The sequence below is a fragment of the Calonectris borealis genome, chromosome 12 (genome assembly GCF_964195595.1).
Source record: "Calonectris borealis chromosome 12, bCalBor7.hap1.2, whole genome shotgun sequence".
NCBI classification, from domain to species: Eukaryota; Metazoa; Chordata; class Aves; order Procellariiformes; family Procellariidae; genus Calonectris; species Calonectris borealis.
The window spans coordinates 4,150,740-4,171,916 of NC_134323.1; the positions used below are offsets into that span (position 1 = coordinate 4,150,740).

A 21,177-nucleotide genomic window follows, 5' to 3' on the forward strand; every position below is an offset into this window, starting at 1 on the left:
GCTGCCTACCTTGGGATTGTATGTAGGGGCCTAGTGAGGATGCAGCTTATTTCCAAACTGGGAGAAAGTAGGACTGTGTAAGTCTCATGAACTTTGGTTATATTATTTCCACTGTAATTTCTGCAGAGGCTCCTTTGGCGTTTTCACAGTGTGCCATGTGGTGTCTACAGCAGCGCAGCTCATGCCACAGTTATTCAGGTCATACTCTGTTATTTAAATGTAATTCTCAAGAATTTTAGCATTGGCAAGCAAGGGAGCTACATCTTCTATGAAGATACAAGTATTAAAACAGTGTCTTTGTTTCTAGGAGCTACTTCTTTACCTGCTGCAGTTAATTTTACTCATGTATCTATCTCCTCAACGAGAAGATGGAATAGAAATTCTGAATAGTTTGCTAACCATGGCATTCCAGATATACCTGAAAAAAACAGTGCATTTCCCGTTGGTCCATTTTGAGTGATTTTTTCACTTTTGAAAAACTAGAATGTATTCCCACAAAGCGTGTTAAACCCAAGAGGGCCTCTTTTCTCATAAAGTTTTGATTAGGAAATGTGGGAAGGTGGTTCTCCTATGGGGCTGTATTGTGCTGAGGAAGGGATATGGAGCTGGGAGTCTGGATTCTTTTATGGCTTCGAGGGATCTTTGCACTTATGTAGCAAAGTATTTAGTTAGGATTCGTGGTACACTTACAGGCAAAGTGTGAATAATTATCTTTAATTTTTTAATTAGAAAAATTAGGGCCAGTTCAACACATGAAAAAAAGCTGGTTAATTTAAAAAATGAGCACCTAAATGAATGTTGTAACACGTGTGTTCTTAAGCCCTTCAGGTTCCATAGAGCATAAGCCTTTGCTAGCAGTGATTAAAATACTAATGAGGAGGAATGAAATATTCCGAGGAGACATGAGGAAGGTGAATTAGGCTTGGTGTTTACCTGTAAAGTTTAAAAAGGTGAGAAAGAATGTGTTCCCTTGACTCTAGACCACTTCAACTTCAAAAAAGAAAAATTCCCCATGAATTCAGGACTTCACTGCCTGTGTGTAACAACTTTTGAATAGACACAGTTTTCTCAGGAACACTAAAAGCTGCCAGTGTGCCCTAGAAACATAATATATTTTAGCAGTATTTATTATGATGTTAGTTTTAATTTTCAGAGACCACAGTCATTTTTGCATGGCTGGAATTTATGGAGCAGAACTTTTCAAGGACTAGAATTATTTAAAAAGAAATATTTTCATTTTTCACGCACAGAGGCCCTGTGAGGTTTCAGAATCCACACAGCTTTCGATTTTAGGAGTATTCTTTCCTGTGTTTTCAGGGACTTTTCACATTCTTGAATCTAGTTATGGGATTTTCCCCCTAATTGAATCCAGGCTTAAATGCTGGAGTCACGCATTCTGTCAATTAGCGCAAATAAGTTCTCTGAAATAGTTTTTATTTAGTGCTGTCTGTAGCACTGTGTCTCCAGTGTATTTCGTCACACTCATGCAAAGGGTGGTGGGACGTTCATATTTTTAAGCTTTCCAAGAAGGTCACAGGAGAAAAGCTATCCATTGGGAAAATTAATTGCGCAGTACCAGTCAGCAGTCATTCTCAGCTGTGTTCAAGGTGCTTTTCTGATGGTGGTCGAGCAGCAGAATTAGTTACACAGCTTTTCTTTCTTGAGGTTGCCCATTGTGTGGTTCCCTCTAGTCAGTGTAGCACTGGTGGAGGCCATGGCTGGACCAAGGCAGTCTCGGGTACTAGGTGTACCATAACTCTGAGCCTGCTTGCAGATATCTATGTGGCTTGGAAGGATGGTGGCACAGAGCCATCGTTCTCTTAGGGAGGGTCGGGGACAAGTGTATGGAATCCTTTTCTCAAAAATGGTGGGTTTCCTCCTTCTCTGTGAAAGCAGCAGAGCTACCAAGATGGGGTCCTTGCCCATGTGCAGCCTGGGGAACCCACAGTGCTCAGGCTGTTGGCATCATCAGCTTATGGAGGCTTCCTTGGTCAGTCTTCTGGGCCACCTTTGCAGCCCGTGTTCTTTTTTTTTTTCTGGTTTTGGTTTCATTTTGGCCAGAAAACTGAACTTTTGACATACAGTCCCAAATGCAGGGGCCTGTCTTGGTGGAAAACTTGGTCTCAGTGAGGGGAAAAAAAAAAATGTTCCTCTTATGTCATGGGAGGTTAGTACTGCACAATGGAAAAAAATGTGCCCCGAACTTCTCTTATTGCTGCCTTTATTGAAGGGTGTCAGGTAAGGAGCTAGCAGCTGGAAAAAATAATGGTATAGACAAGATCACAAAGGGATGTCAGACTGGCCAGGCAAGCTTCCCACTTTGTCTGGACAAGAGTTTGCCTGCAGTTTTAGCCTGCCTGCCTAGTTGTGTTTCCTGTCATAATATTTTGTGAAAACTCATCAAGTGCTTTTGCATGGTTTGATAATTAGCTCTAGCATGCTGAAAGCCTTCAACAGGGTAAAATCCACTGCAGTGTCTATTTCATGGGAGATTAAAGATCTCATAGCATTATAAGCAACCCATATTTAATAGCTTTCTGGATGTATTGGTGAGTATGGCTTTCAGTAATCTAATGTGAAGAATTGCTAACACAGTGGAAAAATCAATTGTATTTATTGTACTGAAGGTAACCTGATAAGAATGCCATCTGCGAGCATCTTTCAAATTGGGTTGGTGTATGACTGCATAGTTATGTCTATGATTGGAGAGATACCAGCTAAGGGGCCTATGATGAAATGTTAATATTGCTTTAAATTTGAGATTTTATTCTTCATTTCCCTGCTAAAATCTGCTTGTGCCTAATGTCATCTTTCTTTGGAAGTGTGCACACCTCGATCCAAAACATTGGGAATGGTGAATCAGCTCTTTGCTACATTCTTACCCACAAAAGTCAGTGGGGATTCCTGCGTGAAGAAGAAATACAGATTCAGATCCTGAATCGGAAATGTGAAGCTCTGGAGTTGTCGCTTCTTTAACAACTTCATTTGTTTGCAGTTTCATATGAGGATTTTGTAAATTTTTAGGGTTTAAATTTGCTAAATTTTTTAATTAAATGCTTGGTTATCTTTCAGAAAAGCATGTTTGCCAGATGGCAAGATGGGCTGTGTTTACAGTAGACAAAGTGAAGGGTACTTGCTGAGAGCATGACTCTATTGTGATAAGCATCAGTTTACCCTGAAGAGAAAATGGTTTTAAAAAGCATGTAAAGTAACCTTGTTTTGAAGTCTTCAGTTTAATGCAGTCTCAATGTATGTGGTTATATATAAAACTTGCCAAAAACAATATGGCCAAATGATGTGGCTAGACACCTGCTGGGCCTTCTTAAAAATGCTTTATGGGGTTAAGCAGGAGTTTAGGCTCATCTGCAATTTTTTGGCTCCTAAATATTTTAGAAAATATGATCTAAATCCTGATGTGCTATTGATTTCCTATGCCTGTAACAGATTTTCTGTGAGATCTAGATAGAGTAAATATCTCACCCTATTCTACCTCATTTCTCCAGTTTCTGCCACATTTTTTTTCTTGTTTATTTTGGACATTAGGACCTCTGATATAGGGACATGTCTTGCTGTCAGTTTGTCATGCATTGCATACCAAATGTCCACTCTCAACTGTGAATTTCTGCTTAATGCAGGTATACAGTATTTTATGTAAATATAAATATATATAAATATCTACACATATTTATTAGGATAAATATATAATAAAATAGTTGGCATTAAAATTCTTATGTGGCCTCTCTGGCTCGAATACATGTAGATGAAACTCCCTTATTCTGAACTCAAAATCAAAAGTAGAAAAGAAGAGTCTGTAGCAGACGTAGTAACAGCCAAGGGGGTGCTGAGATTTAAATGGAAATGCTCTATTTAAGTTCATGGTTTCACTAAAAAAAACCCAGCAAATCAAGCACAGAATCTGCTTGCAACTTCTACAGTCTGATATTTCCCAATTTTTCTGTCCATAGTACAGAATTTACATACAAAAATAAAGAATGCATGTAACCAAAAATATCTGAAGGTGACATAGTCTTGTTTCCTAGAGTGGGTTTGAACTGATGATTTACAGGTAATGGCTAACTCCTCCCTGCCAATTTCTCTTTTTGGTCCCAGTGTCTAGTGTTTGTGTAAGAAACAAAGCTGAAAGAACAAAAGAGTAAAGAGGTGATAAAAGTGCAGTGAAACCAAAACAAAATCTGTAAAGGCCAGGAGTGCTTTGATATATTATGCATTTCCTCAAAGGACTTGCTTGAAGCAAAAGCCAAAGCAAAACCTGAAAGCTGAAGATCTTTCCAACCCTACCTTTTGGGTTGGAAACTTGTTGCCTTTTAGCTTCAGGATGTTCCTACGTTCAAAAATTCTGCATGAAAGTGAGAAGAACTAGAATTTACCTATTTGAGCATAGAATCAATCCATAATTGTACACATATAATCAGTGATGGAAGACAAGAGATAGAGGACTGAGACAGTCATCTAAATGTAAGAATGGATGAAAGGCATTATTCACGAAGAAGAGAGTCCTACAAATGAGGATTTTAAAAGGGCATAAATGGAAGTCTCTTTGACCACATGGGAAACAACAGAAAGGATTTTCAGGGTAGGTCCTTCTACTTCATACTTTTGAGCTGTTGAACAAGAGAATTGCCAGTGGTCTTGAAAAGTACATGTTTCTTAATGGAAAAGAAAAGCACGGAAATGCAAGAATTTAATGAGCCTTGCCAAGTCTTCAAATAGTGAGAAATCACTCTCTCTCTTTAGAGGACTAGGTTCAACAGTTCTGCATTGACCACAGAGAGAAAGCAGACTGATTGTGTTCCTTTTGCATGCAGGACTTGCCTCTCGGTAAATTGCTTCAACTTGGTTTGCCTAATACGATAGCCAGCTGCCGTCCTGTAGCAGTGAACTCTACTGCGGTGCGACTCCGCCTAAGTCAAATTAAGGGACTTGAAAAGGAGAGCAATGAAGTGAGGCAGTGGCCAGAATTGTCTATTACAAGTGCAACCACAGAAGAAATAATGTCTCCGTGGCTTAACTAACTGTATGATGTGACACTGGATGGGAGACTTGTGGTTGAATTTCCTAATTCCTTGGCTAGTGGTGGTGAGAAACTTCGTGCAGTGGAGGTGCTGGGTCTTCATCACTGCCTGGCACCCAACTGCAGAATGTGAAGCTGCTTTCTAGCTTCAGCTCTTTTGGCAGCAGTATTACGGCTGCTGTAATAGGCATAGGGAAGACAGAATAAAGCTATGAAGCAGTCCAAGGTTAGAGCAGTGGTTAGAGACATGAAGAACAAGCCCACTTGGATAGCTTAATATTGTAAATTCCTGTCTTTTAGGAAGGCGAGACCACCTCCAAATAACTCCAGGGACAGACTGCCAAGCTCCAGGCTAATGTAAATTAAAACAATTATCCTCTTACAATTTTAAGTTTATTTTGGCAATGCTAGCAAATTCTTAACAGCAAAGCGAGTTAGTCACTCAGGAGTAGTTCTGAGAAGTCCCAGAGGAAAGCACTGGGCAGTAACAGACAGCTGAAACCTCAGCGGTTTTCTGTTTTGTCACCCTCTGGTTCATTGTGCAGAGAGTCTGCAGCAGGGTTAGCAAGGGAAATGCAGATCTGTAGTGACATGAGGCCTTTTATTCTTATCTCCCTTTTTTTCAGAGTGGCTTGTTGGTTGTCTGGTAGAGTCTGAGCATGCGCGTGGTGAAGTTGGCTGAAGCTGAACTTCAGAAGTATATTAGGAGTTTGGAGATTTGCAAAAAGAGGTGAAAGAATGATCCAGAGATTGTATCGGCAGGCAGTGTGGCTACAGCCCTCTCAGCTTTGGTTAGGCTGAGCAACCTGGTAGTGTTGGTAGAAGCTACTATGACCTGTTGAATGGTCACTCATTCAGCTATTGCAGCTACGGAGAAATTACTTATTGTTTGAGCAATAAAACCAATAAACTACTGATTATTTTGAAATTCTTTTATCCCCACTAATGCTACCAAGGAAGAACACCTGTGCAGACTGAATACTTGTACTTTTATCTCACTGCCATTGTCCTTTGCTCAGAATGTAGCGTATGTTATGGAGAAGGGAAAAACTGGTGCGATGTGCTAAGCAGGTTAAGGTCTATTAGCATTCAGGCAGTTGGATTAGGTGATCGTTGTAGGTCCCTTCGAACTGAAATATTCTATTGTATTCTAACATTCATATGAAATCCTTGATATTAAATAAGATACTGTAATATAGCCATGAGCTATTTCTTTGTGTGTGTATATGCATGTACACATGCAGGCATATATTTAATACATAACTTTAAAAAGCTATTGTATATACTTCTTAAAATTATATAAATTAATTTCATAGCCTAGGGCAGTTCAAGGCTAGAAGAGGCCATTGGTTCACTTAATCCAATCTCCACTTAGTCCAGGCCAGGATTTTTTTCCCAAATATGCTGTATTAACACCAGAAATAATATGTCTGAGTGAAGGATATTGTCCAAAAGGCAGGGAGTCTTGATCTGAAGACAAAAAAAAAAAAAAAAACAAAACAAACAACCAACAACAAAAAAAGGCCTCTCACTTCTTTTGGTAGCCTGGTACATAGGTTTATTGTTTTTACCACTAATAAAGCGTGCATTTTTTCAGATTCTGTTATTTTCTAGGCAATGGTTCATGCCATATCTTTCTCCATTAGATTAAAGAGTTCTGAGATAATAACAGGGTTTCTTAATATTAGTCTCAATTAAGAAAAGACTAATTGGAGATCTTATTAAAAAAACATTTTTAATGTAATAATGAGAATGAATGAATGTTGTTGAATTGTCTTGTTTATATTGAATATCATATACCAGGAAATTTGAGCCCATTTATTTTTGCAGGTAAAGAATTGCTATTGCAGTTGGGGTGGGGGGAAGCCATGTACGCAGCTTCCTGGCTAGTTGTGTGTGAAATCATGGCTGTTCGTGTGCAAGTGTAGATCTCAGAACTGGACAATTTACCCTAAGATGCCATTCTGCTCTCACTTCTGTTTTAAAAGGCAATGCCAGAAGGAGATATATTTCAAGTAATAGCATGTGAATCTGACAGGCTCGGTATGCAGAAACCTTGCTGGCAGCTTTTGAGACACCTCCAGTTCTGCCTGACTGTGCTATTTCTCGGACAGTCTGAGAGGTGTGGTTTTGTTGCTGTTTTGGGGGGATTGTTCCGGTTTTATGTTTTTGTCCTTACTACAGTTCCCTATGTTGAAATACCTTAGTACTTATGAGAGTTTTACATAACTGGTCTGGAACAAGTCTGTTTCCCCTTGCAGGTGTAAATCTCTGCATTTGCAGTGATCCCACAGAGCCCAGTGCCTGCTCATTTGTTGGCTTCATCTCTTCTAAAAGCAGAAGAATGTTCATTCACCTAGTCTTTGCTGCTAAAAACATGCATGTCTGGGTTTGTAAATAGAAATAACTTGTCCAAAATGGGCCCAAAGGACCTACTTCCTCCTGATTTAAAGAACAGCACAGTTACAGTCAATTGCTTAAATTTATGGGGAACTGCTGCTTTGTAAAATCATGACAGAGTAGCAGGAAGAAAATGTATTTTTAACAAATACAAAGTGTTAGTGAGACACAAACTGTTAAGCATGATTCACAGTTCAGGCTGCTGTGTCTATTAAGTACTTAAACTGTGGCATTTTATTATAGCCTTGGCTGCCTTTTATGTATTGTGACAGAGCGGTTACTAAACCATTGCCCTTTACTCCGTTGGCTTGGAACTGCCCTGCTGGGTGCATACAGCCTGTCCTGCTCGTAACTGATAGAAAATTTCCTTCAGCTCAAGGAGCAAGTGTGTCTCAGCTCTATCCATGTTGCAACAAGCCCCTGTGCAGCACGTGTGCAACTCTACCCTGACACCAAAAAGTCCTAAGTGATCCTGACTTCAATTTCATAAAACTGTAGAAGTAGGACAAATAGGTAAAGGTTTGATAGAGTTTTGTGCTGGGTTTTATATGGCTTTGGGATAAACACTTATGCTTTTGGCCTTTGTTTCTTCCTCTAAAGAAGGAAGGTAGAAACCTTGATTCATTTCTGAAAATGTCTTAGGAGAAACATGTTGAGGGCAGGAAAGGCAAGGGCAGTGGCCGCGCTGACAAGGGCATGGTCTCGCAGTGCCCAAGAGAGGTGAAAAGAGCAGGCCTGGGCAGGGTGATCTGGTTCAGCCAAGAGTCCAGGGATCACCATAGTGATGGGGCAGGTCCAAAGTCAAACAGGCAAGCAAGTCAGTGGGATGAATCGGTATGGGACATGGCCAGGTACAGGCAGACCTGCAATGCTGCTCAGGCAAGGACTTCCCATCTCATGGTTAACTCATCACAAACAGGAAAGAAGAGGTACAAAATCATTGAGGAAATGTACAATTTCTTGAGTTTTGGCCATAGGAAAAAGAAAAGCATCCCTAACTGCAGAAAATGCATTAAAGTAACTTTAAAGTTTCTTCTCAATTATCATGACTAGGTGATATCCTGGAGGTGTGGAGCAAGTTGTTTCTGGGTTCCAACAGTGAGGTTTTAAAAGTGGCTACCAGCAAGGGGAATTAGACCCAAAGACCTTTTCAGGACACATTTTGTGACTTTTGGCATTTTACAGGTCAAATGTGAAAGGTTAATGAGAAGGGTCAGTATACTCCTCCAGCTTGTCTGATATATGTAGGTGATAACCTGGCAAATGTTATATGAACAGAAACAGATGTGTTTACAAATGACCTGTGATAAGCTTAAGGTTGCCAGTCTGAAACTGAACCCAAAGAAGTGCGAGTTTGTTTAAGGATAGAAAATTTATTTCTGGGTTTCTGCCAGTGATGTAGTCATTGGAGAATGGATTTACACAGGCAAGAACAAAACAAGAAGCTGAACAGAACTCCTTAAACCCACCAGATGTGCGGAGTTTTGTAGGATTATGGTCTTGTTATTACAGAAGGTAAGATGGTAGATTTGCCAATGTTGCAAAACTTATGCGTAAGTTGTAGACGAAAAGGAAACTATTTCAGTCATCAGCAGAAATGTGATTTAGCAAGTTCAGTGCTGAAAAGGCCCAGTGCAAATGTTCCTCTAGTATATCTATGTTTCAAAACCCTTCCATATTCAATACAGATGCTAGAGCATGTGGTTTGGGGCAGTATTGACACAAGAACATAAAAATCTTGAGGGGACGGTTATTGAAGATGCTTAAAACAGTTAGAGCTTAAATTCTCTACGGAGAAATTATTGCAACACTCAAAAGGAACTCCCGGCAGTCATTAAAGCTACAGAATATTTTCAACACTAGTATAGGAAGATGTTTATGGTCAGGACAGACCATACATCCCTGTAATGGGTCAATAGATCCTGCAATCCTGAGAAGGTTGCCAGATATCTGTAAAAACTGCAACACTAACATTTTGCAATTGCAGCTACTTTGTTTTGTGCCTTATTTTGTTGGTGCAGGACTAATTGGGAAGTGATTAATGATTTCTGAAGAGAATGAGGATGCTCAGAAGGAGATAAGCCATCTTTTCTTTTGGCATAGGTGAGAATAGTACTGGTTCACCAGGTGAGAATCGTCTGTGGTAATCAACAGCTTCCCAAAGTGGGAGTTATATCTGGATAGTGTGCAATGGAAAGATGATTTGGCAAACGCGGCCACTTTAGAAGCGGTATCTTTTCAGAATACCATAGTAAAAAAACTCTGCTTAGATCAGGAAAGCACTGAGTGTAAACACAGTTGTAGAGGACATGAGAAGAAACCAACTGATCATTGGCTCAGGTATTAGTTGGTTACTAGCCAGTTCGATGAATCATGGACTCAATGTGAGAGATGTTTTGAGAAGGATCTGGGTTGACCACTTGCATGATGCAGTCCATAGTCTCACGAAGCGTTTCATGTGCATGGAGCTGGGTAAGATCCTTGGCCAAAGGGTGTCTGATCTCATGGGCAGGAGTAAGGTTTTACATCTCTGTTTCTCAAGCTTACATTCCCTATTCCCTGTAGGATACCTATACCGCTGTGTCTATGCTGACTCTTCCTGTCTTGGTTGTGGTGAGGTAGCCTGCTGATAAGGAGAAAGAGCGTGGATAATAGACAGGCATGTAAACTGTTCTGAGAAGGCAGCGGGCTTTGCGGAGGCGTGGGACCATATCATCTCTTTAATATAAATTGCTGCAGTTACATCTTAGAACTAACAGAGAAAATAACCTAGGTTTCTAAATAAATCCAGTATGCAGTTACATACTGGGGTAATATTGTCTTTCCTTTGACAGGTATTTCAGTGTAACATGCTACTGAATTTCTAATTTCAAATTATACAAGGAAGCCTGGCCATGAGAAGTGTTGACAGTGTAATTTGATTTTATTTGTATCGTTGGCACTTCATGTGTGGGACATTCTTTTCTGTTTTATTTTTTTAATGAGAAACATTCCATCGGATTGTGAAAAGAACATTTTCTGTTGCCCAATGCATAAGCAAAAAAACCTAACCGAACAAAACCTCAATATTAAAAAGAACAGAAAAATAAAACAAGTTAAACAATAATACTTGACTTTTATGTATAACGCATTGACTTGAAAAATCTGAGTCATTCCGTCCATATAAACAAGTTATATAGTAGTAACAAAGTGCATGAAGCAAATTGCTAAATTTAACTAGGTATTAAAATAAAAAGTACTTTAAAACAATACTTTAACACAGTTTCTTTCCATGATTCCATCATGCATCAACACAAATCAAATCCTGAGGCAACCTGTGCCTTTGACAGTCTTTCTGTATTATTATGTAAATAAATGGAAGTAATGATCAAACTCGCAAGAGGGTGAAAAACATCAAGACAAACCATCTATTTATAACAGAGTTGTATTTAAAAAAAAAAAAAAAATCAAAGTGCACTGCTGGTACATCTCATTTGAGCCTATTGGGATATGTATAACACAGGGGCGTGATCCAGTCTCCAATGGTTTCAGCACCAGGGGAATAAAGAATGATGGATGTTCTGTTACTAGCATTACTATGATGAGCATGAAAACTGAAAAATTGTACCAGAATATATACGTAAACATCTTTTGTATACTGAGGAGGCAAACACTCTTAAATTATCTGATGTGTACAGTACTGGTACTTAATGTTTTGGTGCCAGTACCAGACTGGTCCAGTAATTAGCATTCAGATCTATTTCTAATTACAGATAAGGCATATAACGAAAAAGTAAATATTTGGTTATTAATATCTCATACAGTTCAGCAACCCAACCAGTCAGAATTTATCTTGCCAATTTTAACAATCTTCAAACTCTTGTCTTCCATTTGTAGATAGTACTGATCTTTGAAAAAGTAGGTGTATCCTGTGAAGGTAAATAAAAAAGCATACTCAGATTATGGAGCTTTTTTGTCTGTTTGATTTCATGAAGCTTAATGAACTGGAAGACTTATTTCCTGAAATACTTATACACAATAAAAAAGATTTATTTTAAAAATACGTAAAAATTCCCATCCTGGAGAAGAGAGGTCTTGTTAAATGGAGCCTGAAATCAGGTTACCATTATGTTAGCCAGAATTTTCTGGGAAGAAACGTTTGCTGGCAAAAGAGATGTTGAAAATGTAATTGAGTCGAGACTCATGGGATATCAGCAGTGCTTCCAGACATTTACGTGTATCTGTGCAAAATATGAGGCCACTTAAAACCAGGGGCCAGGCTCTCAGCTGCATTTGATAGAAGATTTAAAAAAAGAGCAAAATACAACCCATTTGTGCCTGTGATCAAGGAGATTATCATACTCAAGTTCTGGCTGTGCTAGAGCAGGATGATGCTGAAATGGTGCTGTGACTGCATGCTGGTACTGAGGAACCTACGGAGCTGTCAAGAAGTTGGGACATTTCCAAGCCATAGGAACTGGCCCGGTCATGCCTTCTGGTGTTAGGTCATACTGTGCATCAGGCATTGGGTGGCAGGAGTCACTTTAGTCTCTGTCTCAAACTATACTAGACAGAGAATTCTCCACAGAGCTGATTTTCCCCACGCCCAAATTGGAAAACCCAGATCTGAGCCTCAGGGACATCTTGACATAAAAGTGACTGCATCACAGATTACTTTCCTCCACGTCCTGTTTGACATTTGTATAGCAGGTTTCTAAACCTGTACAACATAGCAATGGAAAGCAATAAGGTGCTTCAAGACATTTAAACAAGACAGTGTATAGCCTTTTTTTTAAAAAAAAAAAAAAAAAGAAAAAAGCAAGGAAGAAAAGGGGGAAGATGCTAAGAAAAGCTGTTTCTTGCCTTGTTAAGCTTTGCAAAGTGTTCACCATCAAGGAAGTAAATGATAAAGAGTAGTAGCAGATTGAAATTAAATGACCTTCATGTAAAGGGAAATTAGCATAACTATTACTATTATTTGCTTGGATAAAAATATTCAGGAGAGGTCGTATTCCCTAAATGTCTCATTTTTAAAAGTTTAAACTGTGATTAGTAGAGTATTTATCAACTGACATTTAATGGAAAAATAAAGAGACAAAAATGTTTGTTTGAACCAGTAGTTTGCAAAGCTGAATGGGAATTTGGCTCAATTTGGCTCCTACTCATGGGCCACAAGAAACTAAAGTCTCCAAGAAGTTTCACAGCAGACAAATAAGAGAGCTTGTTAGTGACTTAAATCAGAATTACAGCTTACCACTGTCACCAAGACCCAGGACAGCATCGAGGTTATCTGGAACTCCATTCCAAGAGTCAGCAATGAATTTAGGGGATGCAAGCTCCATTTTCTTCTTTTCTTCATTGTACCTGAAGAAAATTATATCCTTGCATTACAAATCTGTATTTAATGTTAAATTTTAACATAATTTTTCAGGGACTCCTCAGCAAATGTGACTATATAAAACAAACAGAAATATAATAACTGAGATTGTAACATTGTTTCTATTTCATTATAATTATTCCCAACTCCTTTAAAACCCTGTGCAATTTTACATATTTCCTTTCGGAAATTAAATTCTTGCTGAATTGAAAGTACACTTTCTAAGCAAAACCCTTTTCAGAATGTAGCTTTAAAATTCCAAACATAATTCTAGGAAAGGTAACTTTTTTCAGGCAGCAGCCAACATCTGAAGATAGCAGATTTTAATGTGAAATGGCTATCTTTTTAAAATCTTATTTGAAATATGCTTGTAGTCCATGTAATTGATGGATTGCTATTAAACTACTAATTACTTTCCCTAACATTTCATTAAAAACCTCTATTATTTTCACACAGTCTCTCAGCGATGATCAACAGATAAATGCCAAGTTAAAAATATATGCTTTTCTTTGGGTGGGTGGGGCGGAACCAAAACCACAATGGCTTTCACAATCTATGCTTTAAAGAGGAAAAACTCAGCTGATGTAAATCCACCTAACTCCATGGAAGTCGGATCTAGTTTGCAGTGTCCTTCAGAAGTGAGTGGATCTGATGATCAGTTATTCCATTTACTCTGCGTGCTTTCCACTGTAGAATGCAAAGATAGATTTGTGCAAAGCCAGTTTTACACTCACGTAAACAAGTAATCCAGGATCTCCCTTTCCATATATAGGGAATAAATGTCCCAAGGGATGCAAGGTCCTTTAGAGCGAAGATGGAAGGAGCAAGACTATGGCCTGGTTTCCCCATTTTTCTGATTCATAGATGAGAGTCAGTGCTGAGCAGGAAGAGTGGAGATGTCCTGAGGAGCAGTGACATGGGATAGAATTTGAACCAGGCTTCCAATGCATGTGAGGCCTCAGTCACCCTAGCAGCACCTCTTCAGGAGCACGACTTCAGAGAGGTCGTCTTTGATTAGTACTGGAGGGAGGGAAGCATTTATGTTCTTCATTTCTATTTATCCATATCTGTATGTATCTCGGGTTACCTTTCCTTATTGCTGAATGGAACTACTTGGATTATATCCAAAGTTACAGCTGTACAAATGAGCAGTAGGTTGGTCAAAATCAATTTAAGTTATTAATTTAAATTACTTACTATTTTTTTTCCTTGGATATTTAAAGAAAACCTAGTACCTTGCTGGGTAGCTTTAAAACTTCAGCTGTGGAAGGAATCTGAGCCACTCCTCTTCCTCACAAAACTTTGCTTTGCTTCGCAGTCTTGTTAGAATAACACTAAAATAGCTTGGGGTTGGAAGGAGGGAGAGCAGAAGGCTTCCAAAAATCCATTTAAAGTAAGTATGATAATAGCACAGGAAGGACTATGGTATGTAACTATTTTGATTCCATGTGGCAGACTCTTTGTATAAAGCAACAGTCACATACTTAAGGGTTATAGCGTCTGTGTTAGAGATACATTTTTTCTGAAATATTTGTCAACTGCTTGCTTTCTTCTTTACACAGACAGAAATCACTTAAGCTTATTTTGATTCTTTAACAATAAATTATGCATTCTGCAGTGACTGCAATTGATGAGGTACTTTGATAGAAATACTGTCTGTGATTAGAGTGATGAATTACTTGAAGGTCCTGGAGTACAGTTAGTCAAAACAATAGTTGGTACAGAGGGAACCAGCAGCTTTGCTAACTCACAGTCTGTAGGTTTTGGTAGGAATCCAAAGTATTGCAAATGGCTCTATTAGAACTGCTTGCAAATGTTTAAGATGGTCTCTACAAGACATTAAAAAATGAATAACATTCTTTAGCTTTTAAGTTGTTTTTTTTTTCTTTAAATAATGGAGAAGAGTACTGTCCTCAAAGTAATTGAAAGTTATGATCAAGTGGCAATTGTGAAAGGGTATTTTATTTACTTACAGGAATCCACAGCCATTAGGATATAATAAAGACAGTCATCCAGTTTGATCATAACATGAAATTAATGTTCACATAAAATGGACTCAATTATACTGAGACCTCCTTTGATATTTTATATAGAGCATCTCTCAGAAGGAACCCTTATAGCTTGGAGAATCTTTCAGATTTCTGGTGGGTATTTCTGATGTTTAACTTTCCTCTAAATCAGTTAATGACAGTCAGCCTGCTGTGTAACGTCTGCATTCCTGAAGTAAAGCCCTGTTTGAAGACCTGAAGAGACCTCTGATGGTGAAAGCAGGAGTTAGTGTCTCTGTTTTGTTCTCATGCCGTTCTGATAGACAGCACAGAGGTAACTCACCAAGTTCCTCAAAGCACTGAGGAGGTGCCTCTGCTTTTTACGATGATTTTTTGTGCCAGATCTTCCTGCCAGTTATGATAACAGAATTCTATTAAATACAATTAGTAGACTCTTCATCAGGTGTAATGTAGGATATTTATTTCTACCACAGTAATAGCCTTGAGATATTTTAAGGACATTTCTTCCTAATCTAAGAGTCCAAGATCTTTCCTGGACAGAGCATGGTAACAGGTCACCTGAGTTTGGTTGCTTACGTTGCATCATATTTTGCTTCTCATACAGTCTTTCGAACAGGAACCTTAGTGCAAGTACAGTCACACGCATTTGTGGAATACCACATTTGTGGTGTTCTTTGCAACAAAGACTTCTCTGAGCATGTACTGGAAACATGAAAAGGATTGTAGAGACTGTCAAAATGAATTGAAGCTAAGATTTTTCCCAAAGTACTAACAGATACACTTCTTGTGGTTTGTTCAGATCTCCTCAGTGCCAACTCTATTAGTAGAGCAAATGTGTTAGTGACTGGTACATCAGCTGCTGAAAGGATTTGCAGTCATCCCCAGCATGCCTTGCTAGTCACTCTGCTGCTGTTTTACATCCAGCGCCTCCAAACCTGATGGCTTAGTGAAAGAATTTCAAAGGCGATCTGGTCAGTCTTTGGCTTCAAGTGATTCGAGACCAGTCCATTTTTAGGGAATTCCTTTCAGAGTTTTCTCCCAGCAGTTGTGAGCTGACAGTAGGGACAGCTTGCCCCTCTTAAGAGCCTGAGACTGACGTGGGGCAGTTGCTGGTACATAGGGGTTGAGGGATGGGTTGTTAGTGGTAAGCAGGCTGACAGAGACTCCCAGAGATCCTCTTCCCTTGCGAGCTGTTTTCTCAAATACATGCTAGTTTCCTACTGCTGTATTGAAGCGCTTTCCTAGCCATACTCCCTGCTTCAGCATCCTTGCTCACCACTGCCGCCAGGGTGAATTTTGTATTCTCAAAGGATGAAACCCCTGTGTTCGGTTCCTGCCTCCTGAACCTCAGTGTGCATTCAGCCCTAGAGGCACAGCTCGGCTAACAGCATACCACCACCACATCAATGCATCTTACTTCCAGTATCTGTCTCCAGCAAAAATGTATGTCCTCTTGTTTCTGCCCCAGTTAAAAGCTGCATCAACACGTTGCACATCAGGGGGTAGTCCCAGGTTGGTGAGTTTCTTTGGATAGCCCCTATCCAAGTTACTGGCTGAATAAACCCAGTACTCATTTCCTAAGTAGGGGAGAAAACAAAGCAAACAAACACTGTTTTTTAATCAGATACAGAGGACTATTTATTCTTTTATGCTTTGTTATGTCACTTTTTATTGCACTAACTGTACTACTAGTCTTTCTAGTATTTTATCATCTGTGAAGCACTAGATTAGTGTGCAGGTGTACTGTGATTACAACTCCTGCTTTTGCCTCTCAAGTTTTGCTTGCCTTTCAGCAAAAGACATCACCTCAGCATGCTCTTGCTTCCTCCCTTCTTAGTTGTCTCATCTTTGAGGCAGACACTGTCTTAGTACGTTGGGGTTATGTTAAAACAAATAGTTAATATTGGTAATTCTTTCTATGATGAAGATGGTCTGAAACCAAGCGTGGGCACAGGAAGTCAAATGCAGAAACTCATGTTCACCCTGTATTTGTTTTGTTGAGCGAATTTATTGAGCGGTTAACAGGAAGTTTTTGCCTAGAATTCCTGTTTCTGTTGTCTTTTGCCATACAACATTTTCTAATGTCTCTCCAAATATGTACTAGTATTCTGCGTTCTTTACATGAAATTATAATTTACTTAATAAATACCCGCACTGGATTCACTGAAAGCCATGGAAAAATTAATTCATGAAAGGACATTTCTTGGATTCTGTACTAGTGGGAAAGAAAGTAAGTGAAGTATTAATATGAGAAAAGTGTAAAGTGTAGTGTTTGAGTTCCTGAGAACTTACTATTTCACCATTCAGGAGCAAAGGGTGGGTCTCAGTAGTAAGTATTTTAAGATAGTTGGGTTACATGTAAATTTCAAACTAATCTTTGCTTGTTTGAGAGTTCTTATTTATATTTTTAAAAGCAGATTAGTTACATTTTCCTGGAAATTATAAAGAGAGGGAGAGAGGTTTTTATGTAATAGGATTATATATAGTATATGCAATATTTAAAGTATTTTGGCTTGCCTCAAATAAAACTTTTTTAAGCTTTCTTTTTTTTTCCCCCTCCTCCATGTAAACTAAAGCAAATGGCCTTTGAGACATGTGAAATAGATTATCATTACTTTTTTCCCTCCTGTACAGAAAATGTTCGGCCATATGTTTTTTACGTGATTGGAGATGTTTAGTCATGTTTTTAGTAGATACTGCAGCCCAGTTTTTGCTGGCTCAGTTTTTCATGTTGAAAACAGCCTCCCAGCTCCACTAATTTGGCCAGTACAGCTGAACCATATGTGTGACTTACGATGGACAGAGTAGGGCTTCCTGTTATCCGCCTCTCCCATGGAGGCAGCTCGCACGGCTGCCTGTATCCTCTGCCTGATGAGCCGCCAAGGCAGATACTTGGAAACCAAAGTGGAAGACAGTCTTTGCAAAAAAGGAGGACACAAGGAAAGGCATGGGGGGGAAAAAAGATCTAATCCATGTACAGAGACAGTAGCTTAAAATGAGAGGAAACAGGAGAAAAACAGAGCAGTGACTGATGAAACAGAGCTCCCATTGTTGTTGTTTGTTGTTTTAAATAAACACTCTGGTTTAGTCTTGCTTATTGTTGAACATATCTTTCTAGGTGCTTATAGCTCCCCTTTGTTGTAATGGAGGCTGAATGTTGTTCAGAGTCTTTCAGATGCAGCTTTTGTCCTAAAAGCCTCAGCATGGATGTTTGAGATCTGTCACCCATACCTGCTGGCTATACTGGCTCTTAGGCCGGCCATTCCCTGGCCGAGTTTCATCTCAGAGGAAACTGAGCTCGAATGCAAAATTTATGCAAATGACTACCTACATTTTAAAACTTAAAACCAATACCTGAAAAAAATACAGCCTTCTCATCCTGAGGGGCCTCGTAGACAGCATCAATTTTCTCTGGCAGATCAGGCCAGAATGTAGCAACAAGAAGAGGACCTGTGGGTTTTCCTCGGGGGTTTACAGTCCTCCACATGAATCTGAGCAGAACAGAAAATTGTATGAGATTTACAATGAACTAATTCACCAGCACATCTGTTTCTCATCATTTCTGGCAAAGGCCACATAAGCGTGCATATACACACATGCGCACACACAACACATTAGCAGTAATGCACACTTGTCACTGTTTTCCTACAGTGACTGAAATGCCAAGTCATTCACTTAGAAGCATGTTGCTAAAACAGTTGCACAATAAGCTGCATGCTGGACTGCGGGTGAAATTGCTTGCGCTGATTGCTTTGGAGTTCCTGTTGCTTTTTGCATCAGGGCAAAATGTATTTTGTGCTTCGAGTATACAAATACACTCATTTACAAGGCATTTAAACTATTAGAGCTCTCCTGCTGTTGTGTATGGAGCAGATGGATGAGCGTTTGACAAAAGCAGAGATTTGTATTCTGTGAATTGCTCTTGCAATTACTACTGTAGTGACTAAAAGTTCAAATTTAATAACAGTATATCAAACTGCTTGGAAGTGAGCTTGGCTGTAAAAGAAACTGCTAGCACTAAAAACGTTCATTACAGAAATGCAAAGGGTAATTTATTGGCTATTTTATGTATAAGTAGGATCATCATTTGATTTAAGCTTTAAAAAGCTGTAATTATCTTTAAATGGCAGAGCTTTGTGCTGAGGGCTTTTGGTATTAAAAATGGCACTGCTATTTCCTCCTTCATAGAAAGAACAACTTTTTTCCCCAACAGAACAAAAGTTTTGCCATGATCATAAAATGAAAAATCAGCAGGCTGGTGGAATCACTCTTGCACCAAGCTATAGCTATTAAATTCTCAGGTCAAACAGCTTATACCATTATTATGTTGCTGAAGCTCAAGGTGCTACTGGCATCTTATTTTCTGCAGAGTATAAATAGTCATTACCCATTCCTACCTAGAATTATACCTTTGAGAAACCCAGGATCTGAAACTGAATTTTGGTTTTGCCTAAACCTTGGAGGAGCAGTCCTAAATGAATTTAATAAATTGCTGTATTTCTATCAACAGAAGTTTGACTGTGAACAGAGCTAGCTAGGACAAATAACACATTTTGAAATGCATTTGCAAGTATGCTTAGTTGCTGCATACTGAATTATAAAAATGTATAGTTTTTGATATGAGGAAGAGTACAACTGGCAAGTGCATTGTTTTTTGGTCTCTTAATTAAAAATACGTATTTATTTAACCTGACATATGGTACTAATAATTAAGATAGTAATATGTTAACTTTCATTTGCATACCTATATGTATTTTTAACATGTACAAAAATATCTCTGAGCATAACTTATCATAATTTTCATTTAAAAAAAGAGGCAAGGAATAAGGCATTTAGCTAATTACTCTTGCTCTTGACAGTGTTTAAACACATACGAAACGCCATAAAAGGTAATAACATGTCTCATGCATCTCTTTTTAGACAGAAAAGCAGACCCAATATGATACGAAATGGAAATCCATATAACAAATTTTTCTAACACTGCATTCATACAAGTAGCGCCTTTAAAAATCCAAGTTACAGAATTCTTAATCAAATTTGGACCTGATTTATGGCTGAGTCAGCACTAATAATTTACTATCTGCATGAATTCCAAACTTTCCGGAGCCAATGGAGACTTGAACACCAGGTTTTTATTAAAGCACACATTTCAAGGGACTTGTTAAAATGGTGAGGTTTTCTCGTGGAAAGGGAAACTTTATCAAAGCTGAATTTTCTTTTGTTTTTGAATCGGGTAAGAGGTGTTTTTATTTCTACTCATCTTATTGAGGAAATGGTGAAATTCATTATTTGGCTTTCTCATTTCACTTTGAACATGTTAAAATGTTTTAACTCATTCAGGTTAAATTTTAATATTAGATTTATAGACAGATTTAATACTTTGTTACAGTAAGTATTTGACATTATATTTTAACATAATCAAGATTTGCTGTTGTTATTATTATTATTACTGCATGCAGTTATGTAAAGGGACCAAATAAGTTTATATTTTTTAATGTTTTGTTAAACTTCAGGAGTTTGAATTTTTGTTCACTTTCAGAACAAAAACATCTGTGTAAATGCTGTACTCGGGCACTTTGGTTGCTTGGAGGATTCTGTGCCCAGTGGAAAAGCTCAACTGTTCTCTGTGGTCAGCAGCACCTCCAGTAATTCCCTTTTTTTTCCTTGGTTTGAGGGGGGAGGGAAGAATACTTTTTTGAAAGAATTAATCTGATCTGACCTCCTTTTTGCTACTTACTCCTTTTGCCTGTGTAATATGACAGTTGGATGCTACAGTCATTTTCATGAATCATAAAAGTCACACGACACACGATAGACATTTGTTTGTTGAATTCTGAAAGTGAGTCATAATGCTGCTTGCCTGGTATTTGGAAAGCTGCAAGACTGACAGGCAAAGCCATTCCAGAGCAAAACAATTCAACAATTGTCTGCTTTTGCTGCATGTTAGATAAAGTATGAGTCAGTTTGAACAGATTGTTTTGGTATTTGCATAGTTCTTTGACCAACCGTATCTGAATGCAAAATACTTCTATTTTGTTGGGATTATATAGAATACTGAATCGCTTTGCTGATTTAGGAATAGATTTTAAATTGTGCCTTGTTGAATCAAGCCTTGTGTGATTACCAGTTTACAAAAGCAGAAGCAAGGTGGAGGCCTGGCTGAAAACCAAGGCCCACAAGCGAGCAAAAGAGGATCAGTATGCTGTGAATACTGTGGAACTTGAAAGGTTTTTTACTGCTGTGAGAATATGTTTTTCCTTTTGAAGGCACTGAGCTGAGGTGAATATTTTAGCTTTCTGATGACTATGCTAGCAAAAGTGGGCACCGGTTTTGGCAAACTTGTTAGGCCAGGGTGGTGGGGCCAGCTCTGTGCAGCTTGT

The 21,177-nt window shown here is 38.7% G+C and overlaps 1 protein-coding gene and 1 long non-coding RNA gene across 3 annotated transcripts in view; one reads left to right on the forward strand and one right to left on the reverse strand.

Moving 5' to 3' along the window:
- LOC142087188 (uncharacterized) overlaps positions 1-21,177 on the forward strand; it is a 116,899-nt gene that overhangs the window by 32,510 nt on the left and 63,212 nt on the right. The gene's annotated exons all lie outside the window — the stretch shown is intronic.
- The window catches only part of MMP2 (matrix metallopeptidase 2), a 35,540-nt gene continuing 24,890 nt past the window's right edge, over positions 10,528-21,177 (reverse strand). Inside the window, exons 10-13 of the mRNA XM_075161108.1 lie at positions 18,152-18,288; positions 16,215-16,374; positions 12,666-12,775; positions 10,528-11,340 (exon numbers count right to left, since the gene is read on the reverse strand). Coding sequence (XP_075017209.1) covers positions 11,237-11,340; positions 12,666-12,775; positions 16,215-16,374; positions 18,152-18,288 — 511 coding nt within the window. The 3' untranslated portion in view covers positions 10,528-11,236. The remainder of the gene's footprint in view (positions 11,341-12,665; positions 12,776-16,214; positions 16,375-18,151; positions 18,289-21,177) is intronic.